The 23743-nt window shown below is 40.7% G+C and overlaps 1 protein-coding gene across 2 annotated transcripts in view; it reads right to left on the reverse strand.

The window, feature by feature from the left end:
• agap3 (ArfGAP with GTPase domain, ankyrin repeat and PH domain 3) overlaps positions 1 to 23514 on the reverse strand; it is a 73292-nt gene extending 49778 nt beyond the window's left edge. The window contains exons 1-8 of one of the 2 annotated variants that reach the window (XM_035670381.1): positions 19579 to 21606; positions 13730 to 13788; positions 11181 to 11268; positions 7534 to 7619; positions 4818 to 4959; positions 4337 to 4471; positions 755 to 882; positions 295 to 450 (exon numbers count right to left, since the gene is read on the reverse strand). In XM_035670381.1, coding sequence (XP_035526274.1) covers positions 295 to 450; positions 755 to 882; positions 4337 to 4471; positions 4818 to 4959; positions 7534 to 7619; positions 11181 to 11268; positions 13730 to 13788; positions 19579 to 21196 — 2412 coding nt within the window. In that variant the 5' untranslated portion in view covers positions 21197 to 21606. Of the gene's footprint in view, positions 1 to 294; positions 451 to 754; positions 883 to 4336; positions 4472 to 4817; positions 4960 to 7533; positions 7620 to 11180; positions 11269 to 13729; positions 13789 to 19578; positions 21607 to 23300 lie in introns of those variants that run through there. The other variant, XM_035670383.1, reaches the window with a different exon arrangement.
• Positions 23515 to 23743: the final 229 nt, after the last annotated feature.

Raw genomic sequence — 23743 nt, forward strand, 5'->3', positions numbered from 1 at the left:
CATGAAAAGAGTTGACGTTTTTTTTCCACAGTGTTTATCTTTGATATTTGCTTTGAAAGACGGTTTTCTTGGAGCATTTCAAGGGATCTAATATAATTTCTATTTAGTCTTTTTCTCCTTTGCCCATTGTGCTGTGTGAACAAGACGCTTTCTTTGCCTGCATCGGAAGGCAGGAGAGGTGGCTTTGATGCATTTCGAGCTACCTGTCTCCCTCTGGTGGACAAAGTGTGCTTGGCAACATGCCTTCTAGTAGTGTGAGTGGGTGTTGCTTTGCATCAGCTGTCGCATACTTACTGTGAAAATGTTGGAGCGGCGCTTTGACTGCTTGCGGATGGGCGTGGGTGTGTTGGAGGCAGCAATGGTCTCAATGCGCATCTCCCGCTGACTTATGCTGGGGGTGGAGGGAACAGAGGAGGAGTAGTCGCTGAATGCACCCCCACCATTGGCCGCCTGGGGAGTGAGAGAGAGATTAAGAGGAACCGACAGAATCAGAGGAAAAAGGGGGAGGAAAAGAGAGATTGAAAGTCAGAAAGTCAGAAAAGGAAAGGGAATAAAAACAATAAATATACAGGTCAGTTAAGATTTGATTTCTCTTTATAATGAAAGAAAATAAGTTCTGATTATGAGAAGAATTACATAAACTGAGTGTGCTGGAGATTTCTTGATATAACATCATAAACCGCTTATTTATATCAAACTAACTACATGATCAGTAAGTAAAACAGTGTGCTGTCTTTGATGATTTGGATCTTACCTGGTTAATGTGAACAGAGGGGATTGATGCAGTGGGGACTGATGAGTGGCTGGGAGAGTTGGGGAGAGATTTGCATGGACCAATAGAGAGTTGCTGCTTTTTCCTCATGGCCACAACCTTCTGGGCAACTGGAGAAGAGAGTGGCAGAGACACAGTAACAGATTGTTCATTAATCCTGTCAAATTCTTCCTGATATGAATAATTCCGAGTGAAAGGAGTTTGCAGAGTTTTGTGGGGCTGGTTATGCAATAAAAACATGGACACCAGATTGTTAGTTATGTTGCTCCATACTGAGACCAACAGTTCTTTGGTGAATGACAGTGGATAAATGTACCCAACATAAGCAAGAAGAAAAATGTTTTTCAAAAACCAAAAATCTTCCTTTAAAAAGTACAGTATCTGGGTTTCAAAAAGACTTGAATCAGGACTTAAGTTTTCATGACAAAGCAGGTGGCTGTTCAACTGATGAGTAAAAGCCACCTTGCAGTTAGAAAAAGTCTTTTGTAAAGTGTTTCATTGTTTAAATGTATGAGTCTGTGGTGATAGCAGACAGCAATTTTTAGTTAAAGGTCAGTCTTCTTACTTTAGTATATGCTGCTCATTTGTGATCACTTAAAATAAACAAATAACACATTTTCGTACTTAAGTCTAGTAACTAACCATGCAGCTATATTGTTTAAGTAAGTTTTGCTTTCATCTGGAAAGGTTATGATGTGTCTGTCGCAGACACAGAGGAACATCATGGCAATCGCGTGCAGGACGAACCCTGGAACGGTTTGTTTGTGGTGTCAAAGCAAACAGACCAACTGCCAGTATTTTGTGACGGTATACAAGTGATTTCAGCACTATTTTATAAGCTGAACCGAGCCATGTATATATTTATGCAAATCATTTGGTAGCCATGGTAACACGTATGCATGTCAGTGCAGGTATTTTCACTGATTAATAAGTCAAAAGCTGGTAAAAGTAGCCCATTAAAAAGTGCATGACAGCGATCCCACAGTAATAAGCCCTGAATCATTTCTGTGCAAGATTGTCTCCTTTGATCGTCTTGTCTCTACCATCATCATTATTCATGCAATGGCATCGATTTGTAGTTCAATAACACTAATAATGATATTATGATATGATATTATAATACGTTCTTTCTTTGTGAGCTCTATGTGACACCAGTGAACATAAATATACACATCAGAAGAATTAAAGTGCAGCATAAACTTTTGTCAGTCACCAGAATTTGATTTACCCAGAATGCTTCTGATGATGCTGGATGATAATGGCCCAAACTATCCAAGGACGTGTTGCCTGTCACTCTGTATAACTTCGTGTTTACTCCATGTAGCAGTTTTTTTCCCTTGGTTCCCCACTAAATGAACCAAACTACAGGTGTGAACACACCCTTAATTAATGAGACGATCTGTCTCCAACCTGGTGATACTGATTCAGCATGTGACAGTTAGCCTGCATATTAAAAATTAAGTAGGGAGGACTTTTTCTCCCAGTGTCATTACAACACCATCAAAGATATTTAAATCTGCCTGATTTTGTATGCTAACAGAACACATGAAATTTTAACATGACAACTGCAACCTTAATTTAAGACTGCTTACCCACCCACAACTAAGGCATTATTATGCAGGTTTACATGTATGTAGTACACAGTGTTAGGACATGTCAATAAAGTCTTCATAAAAATGCTGAAAACAGAAAGAATAACATTTTTCTTGTTCCTTTATAAACACAACAGTAACACTATAATAATCAAATAAAGCTCAACAAAGTGAGCAAAACTAATTCCAGACAAAGAGGCATATGAGCAAATTATCACAATCACCTCGGGCCATTTGTTTTCCAGTCTGGTAATAAGCAACATCCTGCAAGGTGGATTATATCTCCTGGGTAAAAGGTACTTCTATTTCCAAGAAAAGTAATCATACTAAATGATAAATTTTTTTCTGTCATTCAGTGAGCTCTACAGACTGATGTTACCCAAATGAGACTATTGTCACCATCTGAGCAACCTGATTTGCCATGCAATTGGCGCAACCCGTCATTTAATTCACCGCACACTCGAGTGAGGGACTGGGTGGAGCGAGAGGGAGAGAGGAAGGTGATGTTCACGACTGCGTGACGTGAATTAGCACTGAGGGAAAGAGGGATGATTTGAAGTTGCGCTGACAGCTGGGACCATAATGCCCAGCTGCCTGCTGCAGCATGGCAAATAGAGAAAGAAGGCAGGAGTGATACAGAGCGACTTCTCCAGACAGCCAACACTCCTTCATCTCTTTTAATTATTTCAAATTGGGCTTCAGGAAGCAATTAAGGCAAAGAGAGAAGACAACGTGCCTGTGCATCAAGTGAATGAAATGCAAAGTGAACGTTGTGTTACATATTCAGATGTTTTGTGAAGGGATGACAGGCTTTCAAAGGAGCTGCAGCCTTAGGGGTTGATGTGCCAGGGATGAAGCAGCCGAGTTTCCAAACGACAGTTTCATGACTTCAATTATGGATTCAGGGAAAAACTCAGAGTTTCCAGATACTTTTAAAGAGGGTATTTCACCATTTATACACAACTGAGTATTAACTTGTCTCTAGCTTAGAGCTCCACATTTGTATGAAACCCTCAGCTTAGCTTCTGGGATGAATAATTGTGTGTTTGACAATTGTATGCAGTTTAATTAAAAATGTCTGCTGTATCATTAATTGAGGTGAGCCTGTTAATGTTCCACAACTGTTCACAAAGTATACTGCCAATCATGGCAGCTGAGCACACAGCATAAAGAACGTTAATGTGTATGTACACCGCTCCACGTGAGTCAAGCATGCGCAGGCATTTATGCATGTTGCTAGCAATAACTCATAAACAGCATGAAGTATTTTTCCAATTATCCCGAAGTGGAGAGAAAAAAAACATCATAATTAGTACATTTCAACACAATTTCTACTCCTGTTGAACTGACACAGAAATAGAAAATAAAAATGTTGATCCAAGATTACTGAGCTGACCTAATGTTTTGTCAAAGGGCCAAACTGATGAAATATCTCATAGTTTTGGTCTTACCCAAAAAAAGGCCCTCAGTCCTAGTTGAGTTTTGATCATTCACATAAAAACGTAGCTGATTTGTTTGTTTGCTGTGATTGGAAACTATGTGGCGGTTTACGTGTGAAAACTAGGGCTGCAACAAAAAAATTATTTATTATAGATTAATTTGCCAATAACTGCTTCAATAATTGGTAATCATTTTGTCTATAAGTATATATATAATAGATATATAATTCAAATACGCCCATCACAATTTCCCAGAGCCCAAACTGAGATCTTCAATTTGATTATGTCTGACATATTCCCATTTGAGTTGAAACCATCACTTTTACTTTACGTTTAACTGATTATAAAAATAATTCCAGATTCATTCAATTGTTGCAGCTCTAGTGAAAACAATGCCAATCAAAAGGGAAGCTTATCAAATCCGTCTCATGTGCCAGTAGGGGTAAACTAGTGTGCTGTAACTCATCATCATGCTCAACATACACCTTCTACTTCCTGTATCACCCATTTCCAATTTTTGACACCCCTCTCACCGTCCTGGAAGACTCTCTCCACATTCAGACCATAGGTGGAGCAGGTCTCATAATATGTGCAGCGCTTCAGGTCGTTTGACAACTTTCTGGCCCGCGAGTCATCTATCACTCTGGGGTTTGCAGCACTGATTGCATCTAAGAGAAAAGGAAAACATTATTTAAAGATGTAATCTAAATGATAAGGCTGATGATATTTGGTTTTTTTCTGTTACTGATAACAAATTCTACAAAAATATACCAAAAAAGTTACAAATACTTTCTAGATCACACAGACAATACTGGTTAGTATGGTCAATTTTCCATGTGATTTGTGGACAATAAGAATAATATAGAATGTGCAAGATTTTTTACTCCCTTTAATCATATTTTCTAAGTGTAAAGACAATGTAAGAACAGAGTTCATCCTGTGTAAAATGTATAGTTCCTTGATGGAGGATGCAATATCTTGACAAAACATATATATCAGATGTAGTGCAAGCACCTTGTGTTCCAACGAGGACCATGGGGACCTCAGCTGTGTTCCTGTAGCTGGATAGGCGCAAGAAGTAATTGTAGACTGTCTGGAAGCTGATCTCATCCTCCAGGCTAAAGACGAAAACCACCGCATCCACCCAGGCAGCAAACTGAGGACAGAGCAGAGGTGGTACATGCTGAAGCACTGTGAAATATAAGCTGTCTCATTATTGCACAAAAACATTCACACAACAGATTTTTCTTTTCCCCTGCTGCAGTAAGGACTCAGCCTACATGGGAGGCGAGCTCTACCAGGTGAGCTGCCATGTGGCCCAGAGGACTGTTTTCACATTCATCCACTGAAAAGTTAGTAAGCTTCTCTGTGCTCACATTAGGGAGTTTAAGAAGTGTGCGTGCCAGCTACTACTTGGCATTACAACTAGTTTGGAAGTGCGACATTTTCTGTGCAGTATTTAAATTTTTGGAATATACAATTTGCATATTCATAGATTCTACCTTTTCTTAATGAGGGAGAAGTAATAGATGTAAATGTAAGAATTATTAACATAGTAATTCAATTTGTTTGTGGTAAAAATGCAGACATTATTACTGTTAAGTGTTGCAGGCCTTCTTTTGAATTAAACTCACAAATACAGACAGAAGGGGGCAGTGTAGCAACAGCCATAGTGTCTTGCTTTCAGGCAAAGTACCAGCACAAGGTGGAATGACAGTGAATGGTTAAACACTATTACTGCATCCTTATCGGTTTTCTGTATTCCCACTGCTATTATAATCTAGGAATCTTTGTATTTGCTGCGTCATAAACATTCATCATCTCTGCGTAGTTTACGATCAAACAGAGGAGAACAGTTTCCATTGAGCGGAGGAAATCATCCTAATCACCATCCATTGTATGACAGAGGCTAAGCAGAACTCATAGTAGTAACAGTGACAATCAAGTGATAACTATTCCCCCGTAATGCCCTCTTCTTCATTCAGCTTTCACATCTCGCCCAGACCCCAATAGGGAATGAATGGTAAATCAAACCTCCAAGCCACAACTCTGCTCAGCCTCCTGTGAGTGTGAACATAATGGAGGCCTTTAATTATGCCACTAATTATACAGGCAGCTGACAACTCAGCCGAACTCATTTCTATTCCCTAATCTCGCTGAGCGTAATGCAAGCGTAATTCGGAGCTTTGCCATACCAGGTATCAGTAGCGGCTAATAGAAACACATGGTAAATTCACACCGATCTTATAGTATGTGACCAGAGACACTGAAGCCACAAAGTAAGTCTGTCGTATTCTCGAGTGTTGGGGTTGGTTAGCATTTTACTGAATCTGCTTATTAAATCTGAATCCTCTTATTTAATCTATTTAGATTTTGTTTACTAAGATGCTAAAACGTGCCATAGAGCTGAGGGGAACGGGAACAGAGCGAGGTCATAATCCTCTACAAGTGACCTTTTTCAGATTATCACTTTCCATCCATCCATTGTTAATATAAAAATATTGATTATAGCAGCTATAAAAACAGAAGGAGGTACTTGTACTTTCATTAGAGTATATTATGCTACCTTATACATCACTTGATTTCAAATAAAGTATTTTGCATTACATTTATTTGACAGCTATAGTTGCTACTTACTTGCTGATTAAATACTGATTTGAAAATCAAAACAAGCAATTACCAAATAAAATACAATCTCTTGTTCGTTGATTCAGACCATTCCATAGCAGAGGTGTGATTCGAATCTCAAATTTGATGACTTCTGACTGGACAACACAAAATCTAAAGACTTGGTAGCCCATAGTTTAAATAGTATGTTAAAAGTGTACCACATTTACGCTATTCATTCAAAACCTGACAGCATCCAATCAAGTTGCACCCTTTTATTTTTTATTGAGTGTGAGTTGGAAAAACTGTGTACACAAAAACTATGTGGTGGTCATACATTTGGTCAAGAGCGCAGTATGTGTTGAAAGTCAAAACTCAAAGTTTAGGACTTGGGAAATCGAGTGCAACGACACTGACTTGGTCCCACCTCTGTTCAGTAATATATAGTACATAAGAATTTTCTAACAACTTGAAAACAGGACAATCCAGATACTGTGCAATCATGCAAAAGCGAATGTTAGAATGTATCCATGACTGTTTGCCTTCAGAAAATCCAGGCTGGATAAAGTAGTATAAAACACAGATGCCCTGTCTTTAGTACATTTAAGTCCTGTAAGAGCTGTAAATGGGAGGTAAAACCCAACAATCTCTGGTAAAACATAGCTCTAGAAAAACTGAGGATAAGAGTCTGATGCCTGCTGTGTCACTACACAAGGGTGGATTACCGGTAAGCACACAGGAAAAGCATAAAACAGTGACAGAGTATCAGTATCAGATTATCAATTGGATGTCCTCTGAAGAAGACTTAAAAAAGCCCAATTTGAATGAAACAGTGGCTCTATTACTCTTCATATTTCACATACTAATGGAACGATTAGGTGCTGTGTTGTCCCCTTGACCACAAAAATGATTTTGGCGGGGCTTACTCATTGATCTGTTATTGCCCCTTAAGTGCTTTTGGTAGAACAACCACAGAGTGCTGTCACACGGCTCCAAACAGTCCTGCAGAGATGTAATGGTCTGTCTCTAAACAGTTCCTGTCTGCGTGACATTTCACAGACAGTTTCTGTCTGACGCATCTTGGAGCAAAGAGACATTTTGTCAGGATCAACAAGTATCTTACCTGCAGTTCTGGAGGCCCTCCTTCATCTCTGATCAGAAGTAGGTAGCTCTGTCCATCCACCACTATTTCTTTCTTAAACCGTCCACCTGAGGATGAGACAAGAGTTTGTTCTGACATCGTTCTTGTGACATGTTTAGTCCAGTCTAGTGCTGGTAAAAAAAATATTGAAAAACTGTCTTTCACAGGATATAATAACTTGGGGTTTCCTCAAGCAGAAAAGGACTGCAGACACATTTTACACTGAACTATCATAAAAACAATGAGAATGCACCAGATAACCCAACTTTAATATTAAAACACAGTTTGACATGGCTCATAAAAGTTTGGTGAGATGAATTCAAGTTCAGTTCTCAGTTTAGACCTCCTGAATGTGTTTCTGCTAGGATCATATGCCGACAGGAAACCAGGTCTCTCTGGAGCCAATTATGTGGGCGAGAAATTGCCATTTAGCGTGTCTAATGCACAGCTGCTGAGGGAACAAGTTCAGGGTCACTGTCACTGTACTGCCACAAGTCCTGGAAAGGCCCAACAAACATTATCAGACTGAACGTTCAGTCTCCATCACTTCACTGCATGTGCTACACTGGGTTCAAAGATTGGTTTTCACAGCATTAACAGAATAACTCATTATACTTTGCAATGAAATGATAAGACAAGGAGAGTAATTATAGCAAAGAGACTAGAAATGAGTGGGAAGGAAGTGATGTGAGATAAAATCAGAGGGAAAAAAACTCGTCTTTATTCTGAGCTAGTGTGCCTCAGGTCACATTATGTCCACAGGATAGTAGTGAGCTAACACTTAGTCCCCATGCAGCCTTGAGTTTCTCTCCCATTTTCTTCATTTATTTTCTAATACAAATGCATATTCCTTGCTGCTAGCAAAGCTGGCTGCAGATAAAGAAGAGACCAATGGGAGAAATACGCAGTAAATTAGATTTTGCATATCATTTGAATGGTTTGCGATCCTGTGGAGATTAAAAACATTCAAATGAGAAAGTTGTGAGGCTAGAGATGTCCCCGGGAGTGAAAACAGTGCCTTATGAATACAAAAATATGCTGAGAGCATTTTTACAAAATTTAATAATGCAAGAATTTGAAGGTCTGCGAATGATCATGATGAAATGTATCAAAGAAAATTGATGCTGAAGACAGCAGATGTTCACGTACAATAAAAGTACACCTGTTATCAGATTTTTCTAGGATTTTCATAACATGAACAGGTATGTTCAGATTAGATAAAACAGTGTCAGAGATCACGCTGTTCAACCAGCGTAGCAAGAACTACAGATCTCTCATCACTGAGGAGCTGTAAGGGAGATACAGTATCCGGGCCCTATAATTTTTAATAGGCGGATAGTATTCCTGTCTCAGCAAGCAATGCATATCCACTTGAGCCATACTTCCACCCTGTTAAGTCCACTTCAGCCCGCTTGGCAAATAGGGGATTCTCCCAGCCTTTTGCAAAGGGTCTCAAGCTCTGCTGGATGCTGGTTGTGTAACAGAGAGAAATTCACGTATCACCAGCCAGCTTCTTCTTTTTTTTTTTTAAACTAAAGTCACAGAGCTTTGGAGATTCAGACAAAGGACTGAGAAACTATGTGTCTGTGTGTCTGAATCCTGTTTACAAACGGGGGAAAAAAGATGAGGAGGATCTCGTTACACAGTGAGACTGGATCTGAACGATACAGAAGACCAAAGATTTATCACAATATAGAGTTTGTACGGAGCTTGGCAGCACGTACGTGTGCCAGAACAGACTATGCAAAGTCTCTCTGAAAGAAAGCATACGGCTCTGGTGAAAACATGGATGGAATTTGAAGTAAATATCTCAGTTACATAATCATCCAGAATGCTGTTGTCTTTATTTAGAGCCAAGCCAATACAATGCATCCAAAAAAAAAAACCTGTGCTGTGAATAAATGAAGCAAACTATCATACTCTTCTGCACTGAACACTTCTTCTTCATCACGATGACAAGTAATTGTGAATCACTTGAATCTGTTGCTCAACCTTCCATAAAAAGAGGCGACTAATAACCTTGCAGACAGCCTACAGAGAAACGGTAAGTTGGTAGGCATGGTTAACACGCAGCGAGCATACTCTGCTTACACGGAGGCTTAGACCTTGACACAGAGCCACAATCCAACGGAGCTCCATCCGGTGTTGCCATGGCAACACACCCCAGTACCTTTTTTCAGATATCATAGCAAAAGCCCAGGAACAAAACACTGAAGAAACAGCCATCGCTGAACCCTTCCTCTGCTGGGCAACACTTCTGCAATGTAAATACTCAATCTGGAGTAAAGCCAGTTGTTAAGGAACATAAAAAACAAAGACAGCCTGAGGAGCTGCTAATTGTGAGACATGTATGTTGTGTCACACAGCGACTCGCAGCAACGTAAAAGGGACACATGCACATATCTGTGCCGACATGTTTCCTTGATTACAGCAACAATACTTTTTTCAGCATTTCCGCCATTGATTTCTCAAGGACTAATTAAGCTATGAGGATTTTTCTCCCTTGGTGCAGCAAAATGCCAGAAAACTAATTATGCGCTTCATGTCTCATCCTCACTATAATTACACTAAAACGAAACACTGCAAAACTCTCAAAGATCATCAGTTAACTTTGGGTTTGCCGACATCTTTGTGGATTTCTGACAGGACGACTAACCTTTCAGGCCATAAGGGGGCATTCTCACTATGATTTTATTGGATAAATGGAAGAATATCTGATTTTCGAATCTCAGAGAGTAAATTACAATAGCGACGGGTCCTTTTCATTTCTGCAGATAGACCCTCCTAAATCAGAATCAGAATCAGGTTTATTGCCACCTTAGTTTTTACACATACAAGGAATTTGCCTTGGTGCATTGATGCATAAAAATCACATAAAAATAAAGTACTTTTTAAAATAAAGATGGAAACCTGACTCATTCTCCATCAAGACATTTAGGAAGTAAACTGTTTATGATTTTGTGATAAAAACTTCAATTTACAGTCGTAGAGAAATAATGGGGTTCAGTTTTAACAATGAGTAATCTTCACAGCCCTAATTTACTGGAAATGTTATGCTTTGTCATTTATCCCGCTGGCTTCAGTGACAGAGTAAAAAGGAAATTTATAAAATGAACCCAGCAAATTATCAGTTATGGCATCTGGAAGCTTGATATAATCCAACACACAACATTTTCATATAAACTAATTAGAAAAATACTCTCACAAGGCAAATCAGCACAAAGCTACAAGTAAATATCCTAATATGGTTATCCTTCTGTACAGTTTAGCAATCAGTGCCAACATGCTTGACTTTCTTCTTATGAAAAACAAAAGAAAACTAATTTACCAGCCAGCAGGTTTTTGTGTAATTTCACTTATCAAATGCTTTTGAAACACATCAGATTGCCATCAAGGTAATAAAAAGGCTTCTCTTCATTTGTGAGGCTGACACCATCCAAAAGGGTTTTTAATAATGGGCCTATAACAGCCATGTATTTTATATGACAGGATGTAAGGTAAATTAGCAGTGTGACATTAAGGCCATAAGTGCCACAGTGAACATGCTGCATTGATCTGAATCTTTGTGATTACCTGAAATGTTTATAAATCACCTACTAACCCACACTTACCCAACAGCAGACTCTTACCTTCAGGAGACTCCTCCTGCACATATGTGCCTGTCAAGTACCGGTGGACCAAGGCAGACTTCCCACTGGACAGATTTCCAACAATGCCCTGCAAGGTCAAGAGCAAAATACCGTGATTATTACTGACAGGCATAACATGACAGGTACAAACGACAAGCATATGTAGATTTAAAGGACCGTAACGGTGACCTGACATGAGATTCTTAGCACAAAGTCCTCGTTCTTTGTGTGTCCAAAGCTTTCAACCTTTCAGTCTATTTTTTGTCGAGCTGTTTCCAATGTCAAGACTGAACCTTCAGTCATAATGGTGGTTTTAGCCCATTATTTAAGAGCTATATCATCAGAAATTAAACATTTTCCCATGGTCAGTATAAAAAGAATAACAGGCAGAAGGTCACCGTTTGGCTGACAAGTATCACATCTTAGTTGTTTAAGTCTCCTTGAATGCACCACACAGATAAAAGGTTGTCAAAACAGTTCACAGCAGCATTACCATTAAAGCCCAATAGATCAATTGCTAAATCTAAGGATGACATGCTGGTTATTTATTACAACTTTATTGATACTGGTATATCACATGAAATATAAAATAATTATTTAGGTATTTTGCCTTCAATATATACTGATTTGTCAACCACTGACTGTAACGACTGTAAAAAGGAATATTTGTCAAATCTTATGTTATGTGGCCCCATTCTTTGAAACTACACTATATTAGTATCTGCCTCATAAATACAGCATTGGTTGGGTTGTAATTACCATGCACAGTAATGCATCTTTCACACAAAATAAAAAAGGTGACTACATTTTCACTGTGATGATTGCATCTTTAGAAGTAGCTTTTAATTCCTTGCATGCATGAACTGAAAACAAACTCCTGCCTGGAAGGTAGAAAGTAAACCAAGAAACTAATGAGAAGTTCATATGGTTTGAAGTTAAGGAACAAACCCCCGAAAACCACAATTTGGTCCTTTAGGCAGGCTGTGTGAGGCAGAAACATTACGAGGAATGTCCTCATAATATACATTGGTTTGGTTGCCATCTTTCCCCTGCTTCCTCTCCCTGGTGTCTAGACCAGACCTAACTACAGTGCCTTTAGGGTGATGCATGGCGGAGGGTGGGCTGATGATGCCAGCATGTCTGGGAAGAACAAAGGCTGCAACATGCCTCATCTCCTCCCTCTCCTCCTCCTTCTCCTTTACCCACCATCGCCCTCTTCTTCTTCATTAGTGGGTGTAAGAGTCAGGTATGGTTCTAATTATAGGGACGTTTGAGGCGCAATAGAAAAGATTGTTTTAAGGCCTTTCCCAGCCTACCCTCCGTATAACTGAAGTATACATAGACCACGAGGTACTCCAGCAGAATAAAGTATGAATAAGCTTTAAGTTAGCAAAAGTTGTAGGCTGTGTGCGGTGAAAGCTATGAGTCAACAAAAATCGACTTTGAAAGTACCACTGAACCTGTGTTCCTGCTGTTTTAACTGTTCAGCTTTGTGACCTGCTGGTTTAAAGCCTTTATGAAACCAAAAGACTGTATCAGCACTATTCCAGTACAAACCTTTTTACTCTTCTTTATACATTCTTTTTACATTTGATCTAGGAATATTAAAACGTGTGCATTTGAAGATCAAAAGAAGGCAAAAAAATAAAGATTTGACCACAGTTTAGTGGCCACCAGGAGACTACAATACCAAGGTACAGCTTACTGTTGTGGCAGATGTTTTCTCACCCTATCATCATTTCAACAGGAAACATTTTGACCCCAGTTCCTGTCATTATTCTGTAGCATGAAAATTGATTTTGCTATCATATTAAAAAGCTTCTGAGACACACAACACATTTCTTTTCAGCATGATCTTGTCACTGAACAGCAATTCTTTGAACATTTTGAAAGGAATGATAGATATTTTGAGACATTTAATTCAGTCTTTCTGGGTCCGTTTAACAAACCCCTGTGTGGAAGCTGCCAATTAACACCTTAGAAACATTTTAAAAAAGGAAACAGACGCGTTTAAAGTGTTTGAAGCCAAAAAAGCAAGTTTGTCTTTCAGCTCCCTGTGAATTCTCCCCTTTCTATCTCATTGAAGTTTTTCTCTTTTGCAGAGTGCCACAACAATGAATTCACCTAACACGGAAATATTGTATCAACTGTCAGAACGGTGGAGTGCAGTTTTTCAAGGTTGCTAGTCTTTACGGGTGGAAGGCATTAAATCATGTGAGGATGTTAGTTGTGCATTTGGCAGTGGCTGTGTGTGTGCTTCACTGGCTGGTGGGATCAGACCCAGGATGTGTCACTGGTCTAGCCCAAAACTGTCACTCATCTCACGTCCTGCTGCAAGCCACCCTGCATCTCCATGCCAACGCATCTCATTAAAAATCACCCACTACGCGCCAGGGAAAAGTCCAGCCAATTTCTCAACTGTTCCCTCTCATGTAAAATGCAAAACCAGTATTACATGGACAGAACATGCTTTCCCACTGACATTTGAATCTATCAGTAAGATGAAACCGAGTCAACTGGGACTGTTAGAACAACAAAAAGTTACTCACCACTTTCAGCTCTGGCACTGACCGACTCAATGTCCATTCCTGGCTGTTGACGAAGGAGTCTAAAAAGTAAGAGATAAAAAAGAAATTAAGTCAAGCAGCACTGACAGGTAATCTGTCTGTTTGTGTCCCATTTGACCCCAACTACAGATAATATGGCATTTACAGTATTTCCCATTGGATAATGGCAAAGTGACTTTATAGCTACAGTTTATAGATTGTGTGCAACAAGTTTTATGGCGGACTGTTCAGCTGTCATATAGATATTCCAAAGCCTATCTACAGTCTGGTCATGTAATTAGTACAGTTTAACCTACCGGGCGATCGATTTTTGTGATAATCTTTTAAAAGGAATGTTCACTGTCATGTCAGCTTTTTCTATCATCTGTCATATTTCCTGCACACAAAGAGATCTGCAGAGCCATGCTGTACCAAGCTTAGTAAAGTTAAGATGTAGTCTTTTAAACTGGCCTACTTTGACCTTTATTTATACCATACCCTCAGGGTGAAGAGCAATTGTTCTTTGGTGTAGCTTGTTTTCCAATTTTTCTATGAAAGTAAATTGAACATCTTTGGGTTTTGGATAGTTGTTTGAACATTAATTTGAACAGTAATTTGAATTATGTCAACTTGGATTGTGGAAGATTCGAGAATCGAGAAAGTAATCGACAGATTCATTCTTAGATTAGACCTACATTATAAGGATTAGTGTAAAACTAAAACACATTTTACAACAGTCAGTAAAGATTTCTCTGTCTCCCTGACTAATTTACTCATAAACAGTTTTGTTTATGTATTTACAACTTATAAAACCCACACCTCAAAACACTCAAGAAGGAATTGTGAAACACCTATTGCAAGTACAACCTATGGAGGCTATTTCACTATAAGCTTTCAACACAGTGAATGGGATTTAGCTAATCCATTTGAAAAAGACAGCCATTATCAGGCTTGATTCAACTTGTTTGGTTTTCCAGTGACATTTGGAGACTTTGACTAGATAATCACACTTTGAAAAAGGGCAGTGGGAAAGAGCACTATGAAGAACAATACAAACTCTCAGAACCAAAAACACAAATGACGACTACACAAGCTGTGCCTGTTTCCCACAGAGATGGGGCACACAACTATGTGTCATAACAGCTATTAGAACAAAGACCACCTTCCTGTTTTGGATCATGGCTTTCTCACCATCTGAGCCCCCCAAGAAGCAGATACCATCTCTAATACGGGGGTGTAGACTCTCTGTCTCCAAGCAACAAGGTGTGTAATACCAGGTGAACGCCCCCCCCTACTCCTCCTCATGTCTAAACCACAACAATCAAAGTGTTCATACACAAAACAAGGAGCCATTATTACAGTAAGCCTGTTTATTGCAGCAATAGTGGTTTCCCTTTTAGCCCAAGGCGATTCTAGTATGAAAAGAATGGCAGCACTAACATTAAGGTAACCACTGTCACTATAAGATACATTTCTATTTTCTTTCCAAAATGTATGCTAAAAGAGTGAATGACTCATAGTTGAGCAGACCCGAGCCAAAAATGCCTTTATCTATTACAATTAGAGTAAAAAAAAAAAAACCTCAGTTAAAATATTTACTTATTTCTGACCTCCATTTTTACAAAGAGCCTCGTGCTGCTCTGGATGTCTCATTTGTTGTGGGAGAGGAGAAAAGTGCATCCCTAACAGAAGGGCCTTTCATCAAGCATTGTGTGGAGCGGAGTAGTCTTTAAACAGCACGCCTCATGTTAAGCCCTCTCAGTGTGGGTTTGACATGTCAGAACATGAGCAAAGACACCCATCTGATTCAGTTTTTCAGTGCAGGAAACTAAATGCAGGTCACAGCTCTCAGAGAAAACATCAGATAAAGGTTGTTTCCTTATTTTCTTGGATTTCCTGTCATTTTGTGCAGGCCTATTTTTTCCAGTTGCATTCTTTGTACTTGATATGAGGATTTTTATTTATATTAGGTTATTTGTCACATAATTGGAGGGTTGATAAAAAAAGGTAAGAGTCACAACTACCAATTAGACAAACATTTAAAGGTTTAAGTCTTTACCTCTTGCTGCAGTAAGCCAACATTAAGAAAGAATCAGTGAATAGGAGAAGAAACAATACAGAGTAAAAAATGCTGCCAGATGCAGAGATGTTATCTTCACATTTTCTCATACAGTCCACATAATCAAACTTTAAAAGAAGGGACACATTCACAGAAAGGCCAACCCATAGATAACCATGCAGGAAAATTAAGTGTCATCATATTCAACACAGAAATGGGGTTGTTGGCCCGTGATTAGCGCTCAGATTTTGGAACAGCACACTGCCTTATTATTAACCAGAACACCACTTATGTTTTCAAGGACATAAACACACTGAAAAGAAGAAAGGAAGAGGAAAGGAAGAGCTTTTACACGAAATTGGACAGGACCTAACACCTGTGTATTTCTCACAACAATAAACTCTTGTTTATGAAATCATCTTATATGTTTAATCACCCAAAAAAACTCAACAAATTATAACAGAGACAAGATGCCCGACTTTTGCCAGCCTTAGAGCACATACAGTACAACCAGTGTGGTTTCCTGCTAAAAAAAAAAAAAGCCCTAATTGAATCCATGTGCTCCCTGTTACGTCATTCTTTAAAAATGAGCATCCCCACATTACTGTGTCCCAGAATGCATATGGAAACAGAAAGCCCCGGCATTTGTGATGCTTAGAGAGCACACCGGTGTCTTTGTCTCCGAGAGGAGAAAACTGCGTTGCCAGCTTGTTTGTTAGGTTTTCACTTCACTGCTCATGTCTACTCAGATAAAAATGACCATTCAGTCTGAGGGCAGTGAAGCACAATTACCCCCCCACTTATTCCATTTCATGAGAAAAGAAAATGCAAAGAGAGCAAAAACCCTGTGCATTTGGTTGTTTGGGTGTGTGTGCATGTGCACAGCATTTCTACGTGCAGTGAATCTGAAGTGGTTTTTGGAATGAGAGAGGACAACCTTGAGGTCTAAATTTCCACTCTAGCTCTGACCGACTTTCCAGTCGTGCTTTCCCACCATCATAAATTACAGAGTGAGAATTTAGCTAGCAATTAGTATTTCTACTTCCCTTATTTGCCAACCTCATGACCAACCGACATTCCCTGTCTGACTACTTTTATCCTGCCTGTCTTGAAAAAATGGTCCTACATCATCTTCCTTTTGTGTGCTGCTCTCCGGAGCCATTTACACAGCGAACAACTCAGTCAGGGCTCTTATCTCTGCTCCTCTGAGCTCCCAAACACCAACCTCTTACTTCTATCAAAGGAGGTAAGTGACAAACACAATCAGCAGAGAACGAGGTAAAACTCTTTATGCCATGCCAATCTAATACCGTCTGGATGGCCTGCCCTACTTAAAGCTCTTAAAGCCCTGCGTTGTGTGCAGACAGACATTGATCACTTCCCCGAAAATAAATTGGACATCCTGGTTCAAACAGGATTCTTAACATGAGATTTGCAAATTAGGTTTGGAGATGTCTTGCAGTTCAATGCCGAGGTTGACTGACTTCATTTGTAGAGTAAAGAGACGAATGTGTCAAATAAAGCTTTTTTTTTTCCTACCCAAAACAGTGCAAGTGAATAAAGTGATGGAAACAATCAACAGTGAATCAAGGAGAAAACTGCGTAAAAAGTGGTGGAAGATCTACAAATTACAGACCCAAACTCAAACTTGGAACAAACAACAGTTGACTTGTAGACCTGTTGGTGAAAAGCTAACTGTGTCTTGAACAGCAGGACGCTGCTCACCTCCTGAACCACAATCCTGAAGAACAAAATGTACCCTTCGTTGGGATTAGTAGTGGCAGATGCTCAAATATGAGTTATATTCAGTTATTAACAGATTTCACACTGTATCACTGAGTGATTATTCAATAAATTGCTGTCTCCCTTTTTCTCCTTCAGCAGGTGAGAGGGCATTATCACATTGCTACTGTTTGTCCCAATTTCCTTGAAAGGGTCAATTTGTCTTGAACATGCTGGGAGTTTGGCTCACCCACTTCTGCAGGTATGACTGGAATAAGCAAATGTATTTTTTAAATTAATTTTCAATGAGCAGATTTTGAAGAAGGCAGACTAATTCCAACTGCAAGCTAAAGTTGGTGCAGGAAACGTTGTTGGCAGCAATTCACAGGAAGTGGTATCAAATGAGACATACTAAGAAACGAAAGGAATTCTATCCTTGTGAATACATTTTATGCCGGATTCAAAATAAAGGATCATACACTGGGGATTTTCAGATTGTCAATAGGTAATAGGCAAGTCAAGGCAAGACAGAATAAATACGCATCAGTAAACACTTTTCTTTCTACTGGATCCTGCAGACACCGTATACCACGACTTATTACAGAAGTCACTCTACAGTCCCATTCCCAATATTACAACCTTCGCTAGATAAGTGCACTGGTGGTGACCACCCAGGCCCCATGACCGGCCACCCCTCCTCCAACCCAAAGACCCCCAGAGAGCCCCCATCAGCACATGGCTCACTGATCACTCATGCCTCCACAAGCTCGACAGAGTGGCTTTGTTCATCCACAGGTGGGGGTGGGGTGTACACCTTAAACCCCTCACCCTGTACCTCCCTTCCCCCAAACTTCACTCACACACAAGATTAAGAAGTTATAATCAGGAAGGTGTGTGCACATGTGTGTGTGTTTAGTTTGGGGCAGGGCTTCAGCTTTCTGGATTTAATTCAGGAGCAAACACTTAGGCAGGTAGCAACAGGCGCAGAGTCCCACCCAGGGCATTGAGCGCCTAACTTTACTCACGCTGATCGGCACACCTACATTCCTACTGCCTGACTGACTGACTTCAGTGGAATAAATGGACAAATATCACTTGACACTCCAGTACAGGAACAGGTATCCCTGGTAACATGCCATGTGAGAATACAAATAGACTGGAAGCACAACAAGGTTGACCTCAGGACCCATTACAAGTGTTATGCTAGCATGAGAATAGTTCAAAGGTTGGCTTAATGAGAATGAATACAGGATATGTATGACCTGACATTCGTAGAAGGCATTAAGTTGTCACGGACGACTAATTAGGTCTTCATCTGAAGGTATGAAATTGGAGCTTAACACACAAAACATAGCAAATCACAGCTATTAATTCAGATAGTTACAAATATTTGCCTCTCTCAGCCTGCTCTTCCAGGCAACAGGACAAACACACTCCACTGTCAGAGTTAACCTTTAAACACTGTGCTTAAGTCATCTTCTCTTTTCCCCATCATTATAGCATGTAAGCTCTCTTAATTTAGCCCTGCTAGGCTGCCAAATGCATCCCCATTACAGCCACTAACTGCTTTAATGCTACTGCTTTAAGCTGTGTCTCTGTGAGGCCAATAGATAGCATTATCAAGAATCCCATGTCCTGTGTCTGGGTAACACAGAGACTGTACTGGGGCTGTGCTATACTACAGTGACACCAATGTAAAACAAGCCATTATAACGTGTTCTTAATCTCAATGGTGAGTTTAGTTTATTTTACTTACCTATTCATTTACTGAACTTGTAAGGCAAATTAATTTGCTGTGTAAGTGCATACACACAGGCGGTTCACACATGAAAAACACTGGAGAAATTAAGTACCCAAAATAGAAATTCCAAAAGGACTCTCTGAAACCAGACGTTTTTGAATGCCATCCAAACTCACAATTCCCCATGTGTTTTTCATTTGCCTGTCCTAAAAAAAAAAAAAAAAAGCGCTTCCGTGTTTCTCTTGAGCTGTAACTTTCTGTGCAGTGAAGGAGGGACTATAAATGGAGAACTGAGCTGGGAAATAAATTCAGCAATCTTGCAGGTCTTACCTTGACCTTTGTGGGAGTCAATGCCTGCCAGAGTCTCTATGGCGACTGGCTGTGACTTATTATCCCCGGCCAGGGGATATTGGCCAGTGTCTTTGCTCTGGGACAGCTGGGATTCACATTTGCCACTGTATGGCTGCTCTTTCCTCCTGAAACGGTTGGCTATGAGCTGCCATATGCTTGGCTCCTCCTGAACTGGTTTGGAAGACAGTTTTGTTGGACAAAGGGGTACCTCCATTACCTTGACCATCCCCTTGCTGTGGTACTGAATGTACTGCATACCCCCATCCTCAATCTGCTCACCAGAAGCTGGAAGCATTCTTCCTGTGAGGTATGAGAAAGGCTGCTGAGGCATTATTGTCTCCTCAGATGTACTTTTAGTTCGAGAGCGCTCCCTTGACTCCGTTTCAGACCCTGGAGTAACTTTGTCCCGGGGCCGAGTCCTCCTGATTCGCAGACTAAGGCTCCGTCTTAAGGAGCTCAGTGTACTTTTTGGAGCATCCGATTTGCTGGATTTGGGAGAAGATTTTTCATCTTTGTCACTTTCCTTCTCCTTGCTCTTATCTTGATGTGTTTTCCCAAAAAGCCTCCAGCGGAAGCCCCCTTTGAGAAAGCCTCCTCCATCGCTGCCTGTGTGGCTGCAGTTCCTCTGGCTGTCTATCTCATCATCAGAGCCCCTCTTTCTTAGCTCCAGTACTGTCATACTGACAGGCCTGGGCTTCCAGCTCCTCTGGCGGACCCTGGGGGTCACCTCTGCAGGGGCTGAAGGCCGCTGAGCCACAGCAGGATTGAGGCCATCCACAGCCCTCAACTCAGCCTTCCTGCTCCTGAACTGCTGGTTGTTTTCTAAAATGCTTGCCCTTGCCTTGAAGGGGAGCTGAGTCTGGGGGTCCGACAGGACTGCACCTGGGCCTGCCAGCATGCACACACTCCTGGGCCTCCGCAGCCGTCTTTCTTGTTCGGGTTGAGAATCTCTTTGTTGCTTGAATGAGTCGCCATACATGCTCACCGTTTTCCTACCCAGCGGAGCCTCATCCTGACGTGGCCTTCGCAACACAGCCCGAGGCAGAGAGCTGTGCCCTGCAACAGTGCCATGTTCCCCAAAGACAATCCCTTTAGCATGGTCTGTGACAGGACGTAATGTTGAGCTCCGAATGTGTTGTTCCTGAGTGTCTGCCTGAGCAGATAGCTCTGCCACGTCTCTGTCTTGCTGTGAGGAGTTACCTGAGTTCTTGGAGGGCTGTTTCAAAAACCTGTCTGTCCTCATTTTTCCCTCCACCTCCTCCAACTCCTCCTCATTCTCCTCCACAACTACCTCCTCTCTTTTCCTCCCAGCTCTACCTGTGCAGCTCAGGGAGGGCCACCTGTCGAGCTCCTGTCGTGCCCTGCCCAGCCTTGGGCTGTTCTCCATTGGCATTACACTAATTATCTCTCCTCCTGGCTGGCAATTTTCCACCAGGGTGTGGGTGACCTGGCCCATGCCCAGCCCTGACACCGGCGCATCTCCTTGTGTTTCTTTCAGGATTACAGAGATGTGGTAAACCGTTTTCCCCTGCTGCTGTGGGCCAATAGCTGTACTCCTTGGGGTCGCATCCACGGTCCCACTGCTAAGGAATAGCATGGCACTCTACTAACACTGATTCACACACACATCCTTAATAAAAAATACAAGCGTGCAGCACAAGCCAATGCTCACATTCTGCCCGGGAGTTGTTGAGATTCAGCTCATAAAGTTTTTCATTTGAAGATTAAATTCCTATGCCAGGCATAATCCTTCACCTTTGACATTGGAAAAAACTTCAAACAAGCTAGAGCAAAGCCTCGCTGCCACCTGCATCCTCTGGCTCCTTTACTCAGCAGACTCACACAGGCATTTAGATGGTAGCTGCTTTTTCCCCACACTTTGTTCTACCTGTCCTGCACAGGCAGATGAACAAAAGAAAAACAGGTTATCCACTGCTTGTTTTGCAATAAAGTAATATCTGTAATAGCTGCAAAAGTTGCAACTTAAAAAAACACTGAATCATCCTTCTTCTTTGGCAAGTTACGAACTGTGAGCAATCCTTGTTGTTGGCGGTGCAGACAAACCCCTTAATCTCTGAGCTCTTGCCATGCAGAGCATGAGGGAGTGAGTCTCTGTTTGAACTCTCAGCTGCCTTCCAACCCCCGGGACACATGGAAAACAAGGAGTGGATCCCACAGGCATTAAACACGCCCTCCGGATTTCTCCAGAGCTACTAGTAACCCCCAAAGACATAAACAGACAAAAGTGAATATGAGATTGAGAGAAGACTGTTGATTGCAGCAGTGTGTAATCAGCTCAAATACTACCAGCCATGAATGGACACTTTGTGTTCTTCTGACTAATGCCAAAACACAAAAAGGGGGACAGTTTCCCATATTTAATGGAAGAGGAGATAATGTAGTCAATCACAATCACCAAGTACTTTGTTAATTAATCCACATATCAGTAACCAACTTGTATTAAACTGAAGTACTTACACTGCTTAGGTTGAACAGTTTGAAGCAGTTTAGTCAAATATATTTGATAAGGCAAAACTTGGAACAATATAAAAAAAAAAAATCACGCCTCTCACTACAGGACCTAAAACAACAATAAACGTAACCTGAGTTATTGACATGGAATATCCACACAACTACACATCACGCTTCCAGTGGCTCCCACTACACAACCTACGCACAAGGGGAAAGCTTAAGTTTAATGGACCAAACACCCTTTCCAACATTTTCCTGTTCCAGTTTCTCATTTTCTAAGATTTGGTGCTCTATGTTGCGTTAGCGAACTGAAGTGGAGCCATCAAATATATAGCAATGTACTATAAAGACATCTGAAACAAGCCAGATTTTACCTGCTCAACTCTGCAGCACTCTAGTTAGTGTGGTTAGGGCTGGAACACTGCCCCTTTGTGGTTGAAAAGAGAAGAATGCTGGTAGGAAACAACTGGGGTAGGAATAGGAATAACTGGGGGGAATTTTCCCCTGAGGTCACATTTATATCAGTTCAGTTAACATTAACATTTGTATAATTTCCTTTTCAGTGTTTTTATGACAAAAGATCAGAACAATCCTCTCTATATTTGGATATTATATTGAAACTTCTCATGAAAACATTTCCTGTCTTACATACAACCCCAGAAACAGGGGCATAATCAGAATTTAACATAACTGCTTAAGAGGATTTTTGGCAGAGAAAAGCACAGAACAAAAATGGCAACACTGACGGACCATCCTCTAAGGGGAATCCACTATAACCATGACTCTCGCTTTGGGAAATTCAGTATAACCATGAGAGAGAGTTACAGTGCAAGCATCACAACAACTTTGTGATCATTTCCTCAGGTTAAAAAAGAAACAAAATGCTCCAAAAAGACATTCATTTAAGCTTGTCTCAATCAAGGCCTAAAGCCTTTTCTTACCATTTACACTATGTGTGATACTGGAGGTGTTCCTTGGTGCATTTTTTCCTTTTGTGCTCTTATCAGCAGACTGAGTGGTGTTAGAATGAAAACAATTGCAAACATTTAAGGTATTGTTCAAGGAAACCCAGTGCTTTACTTTATAACACGCACTGTTACCACACATATGCACAATCAGGGATATCTTGATGTTTCTTATAAGAGTATTGAGTTACCAGTGTCAAGATGCCTGGACAGTGAAGTTAGGTCTCACGTTAAGCTGTCAAAGCTTATTGTGCTGGCCTTTACCTGTGTCTAGAAAGCAGGGGTTTGGAATGATCTGAGGCTCATCGTCAAGCAAACAGTCTTTTTCGTTCCACTGGATCTGATGGTCTTGAGCTCGTCTACGACTCCCAAAACACAGCAACATGGTCTACCTTTCACCTCAAAGGGACTTCTCCATGACTCACAATATTGTCCACAAAAACTCCAGGTGCCTGAAATATTATGCGTCAGTCCAAATTGTTGGTCATTTTCTCATTTTCATCTCCTCATAGGGCTTCTTTTGCTTCTATATCAGGCATTGCTGTGAAAATCTCCATGCAGTTCAATTCTCAGCTCCAGCATGTTAGTCCTCAGTCACTTTTGTTCAGCAAAATCCTCTTTCTTTTGTCAGTTGCATCATGCTGTGGCCATGATGTGCCTTCCATGCAGACCTGATAATGTGGTTACCAGCAGAAACCTGGACGGTT

This window comes from Morone saxatilis, unplaced genomic scaffold, assembly GCF_004916995.1.
Source record: "Morone saxatilis isolate NCDOM2014 unplaced genomic scaffold, NCSU_SB_2.0 Contig23, whole genome shotgun sequence".
NCBI classification, from domain to species: domain Eukaryota; kingdom Metazoa; phylum Chordata; class Actinopteri; family Moronidae; genus Morone; species Morone saxatilis.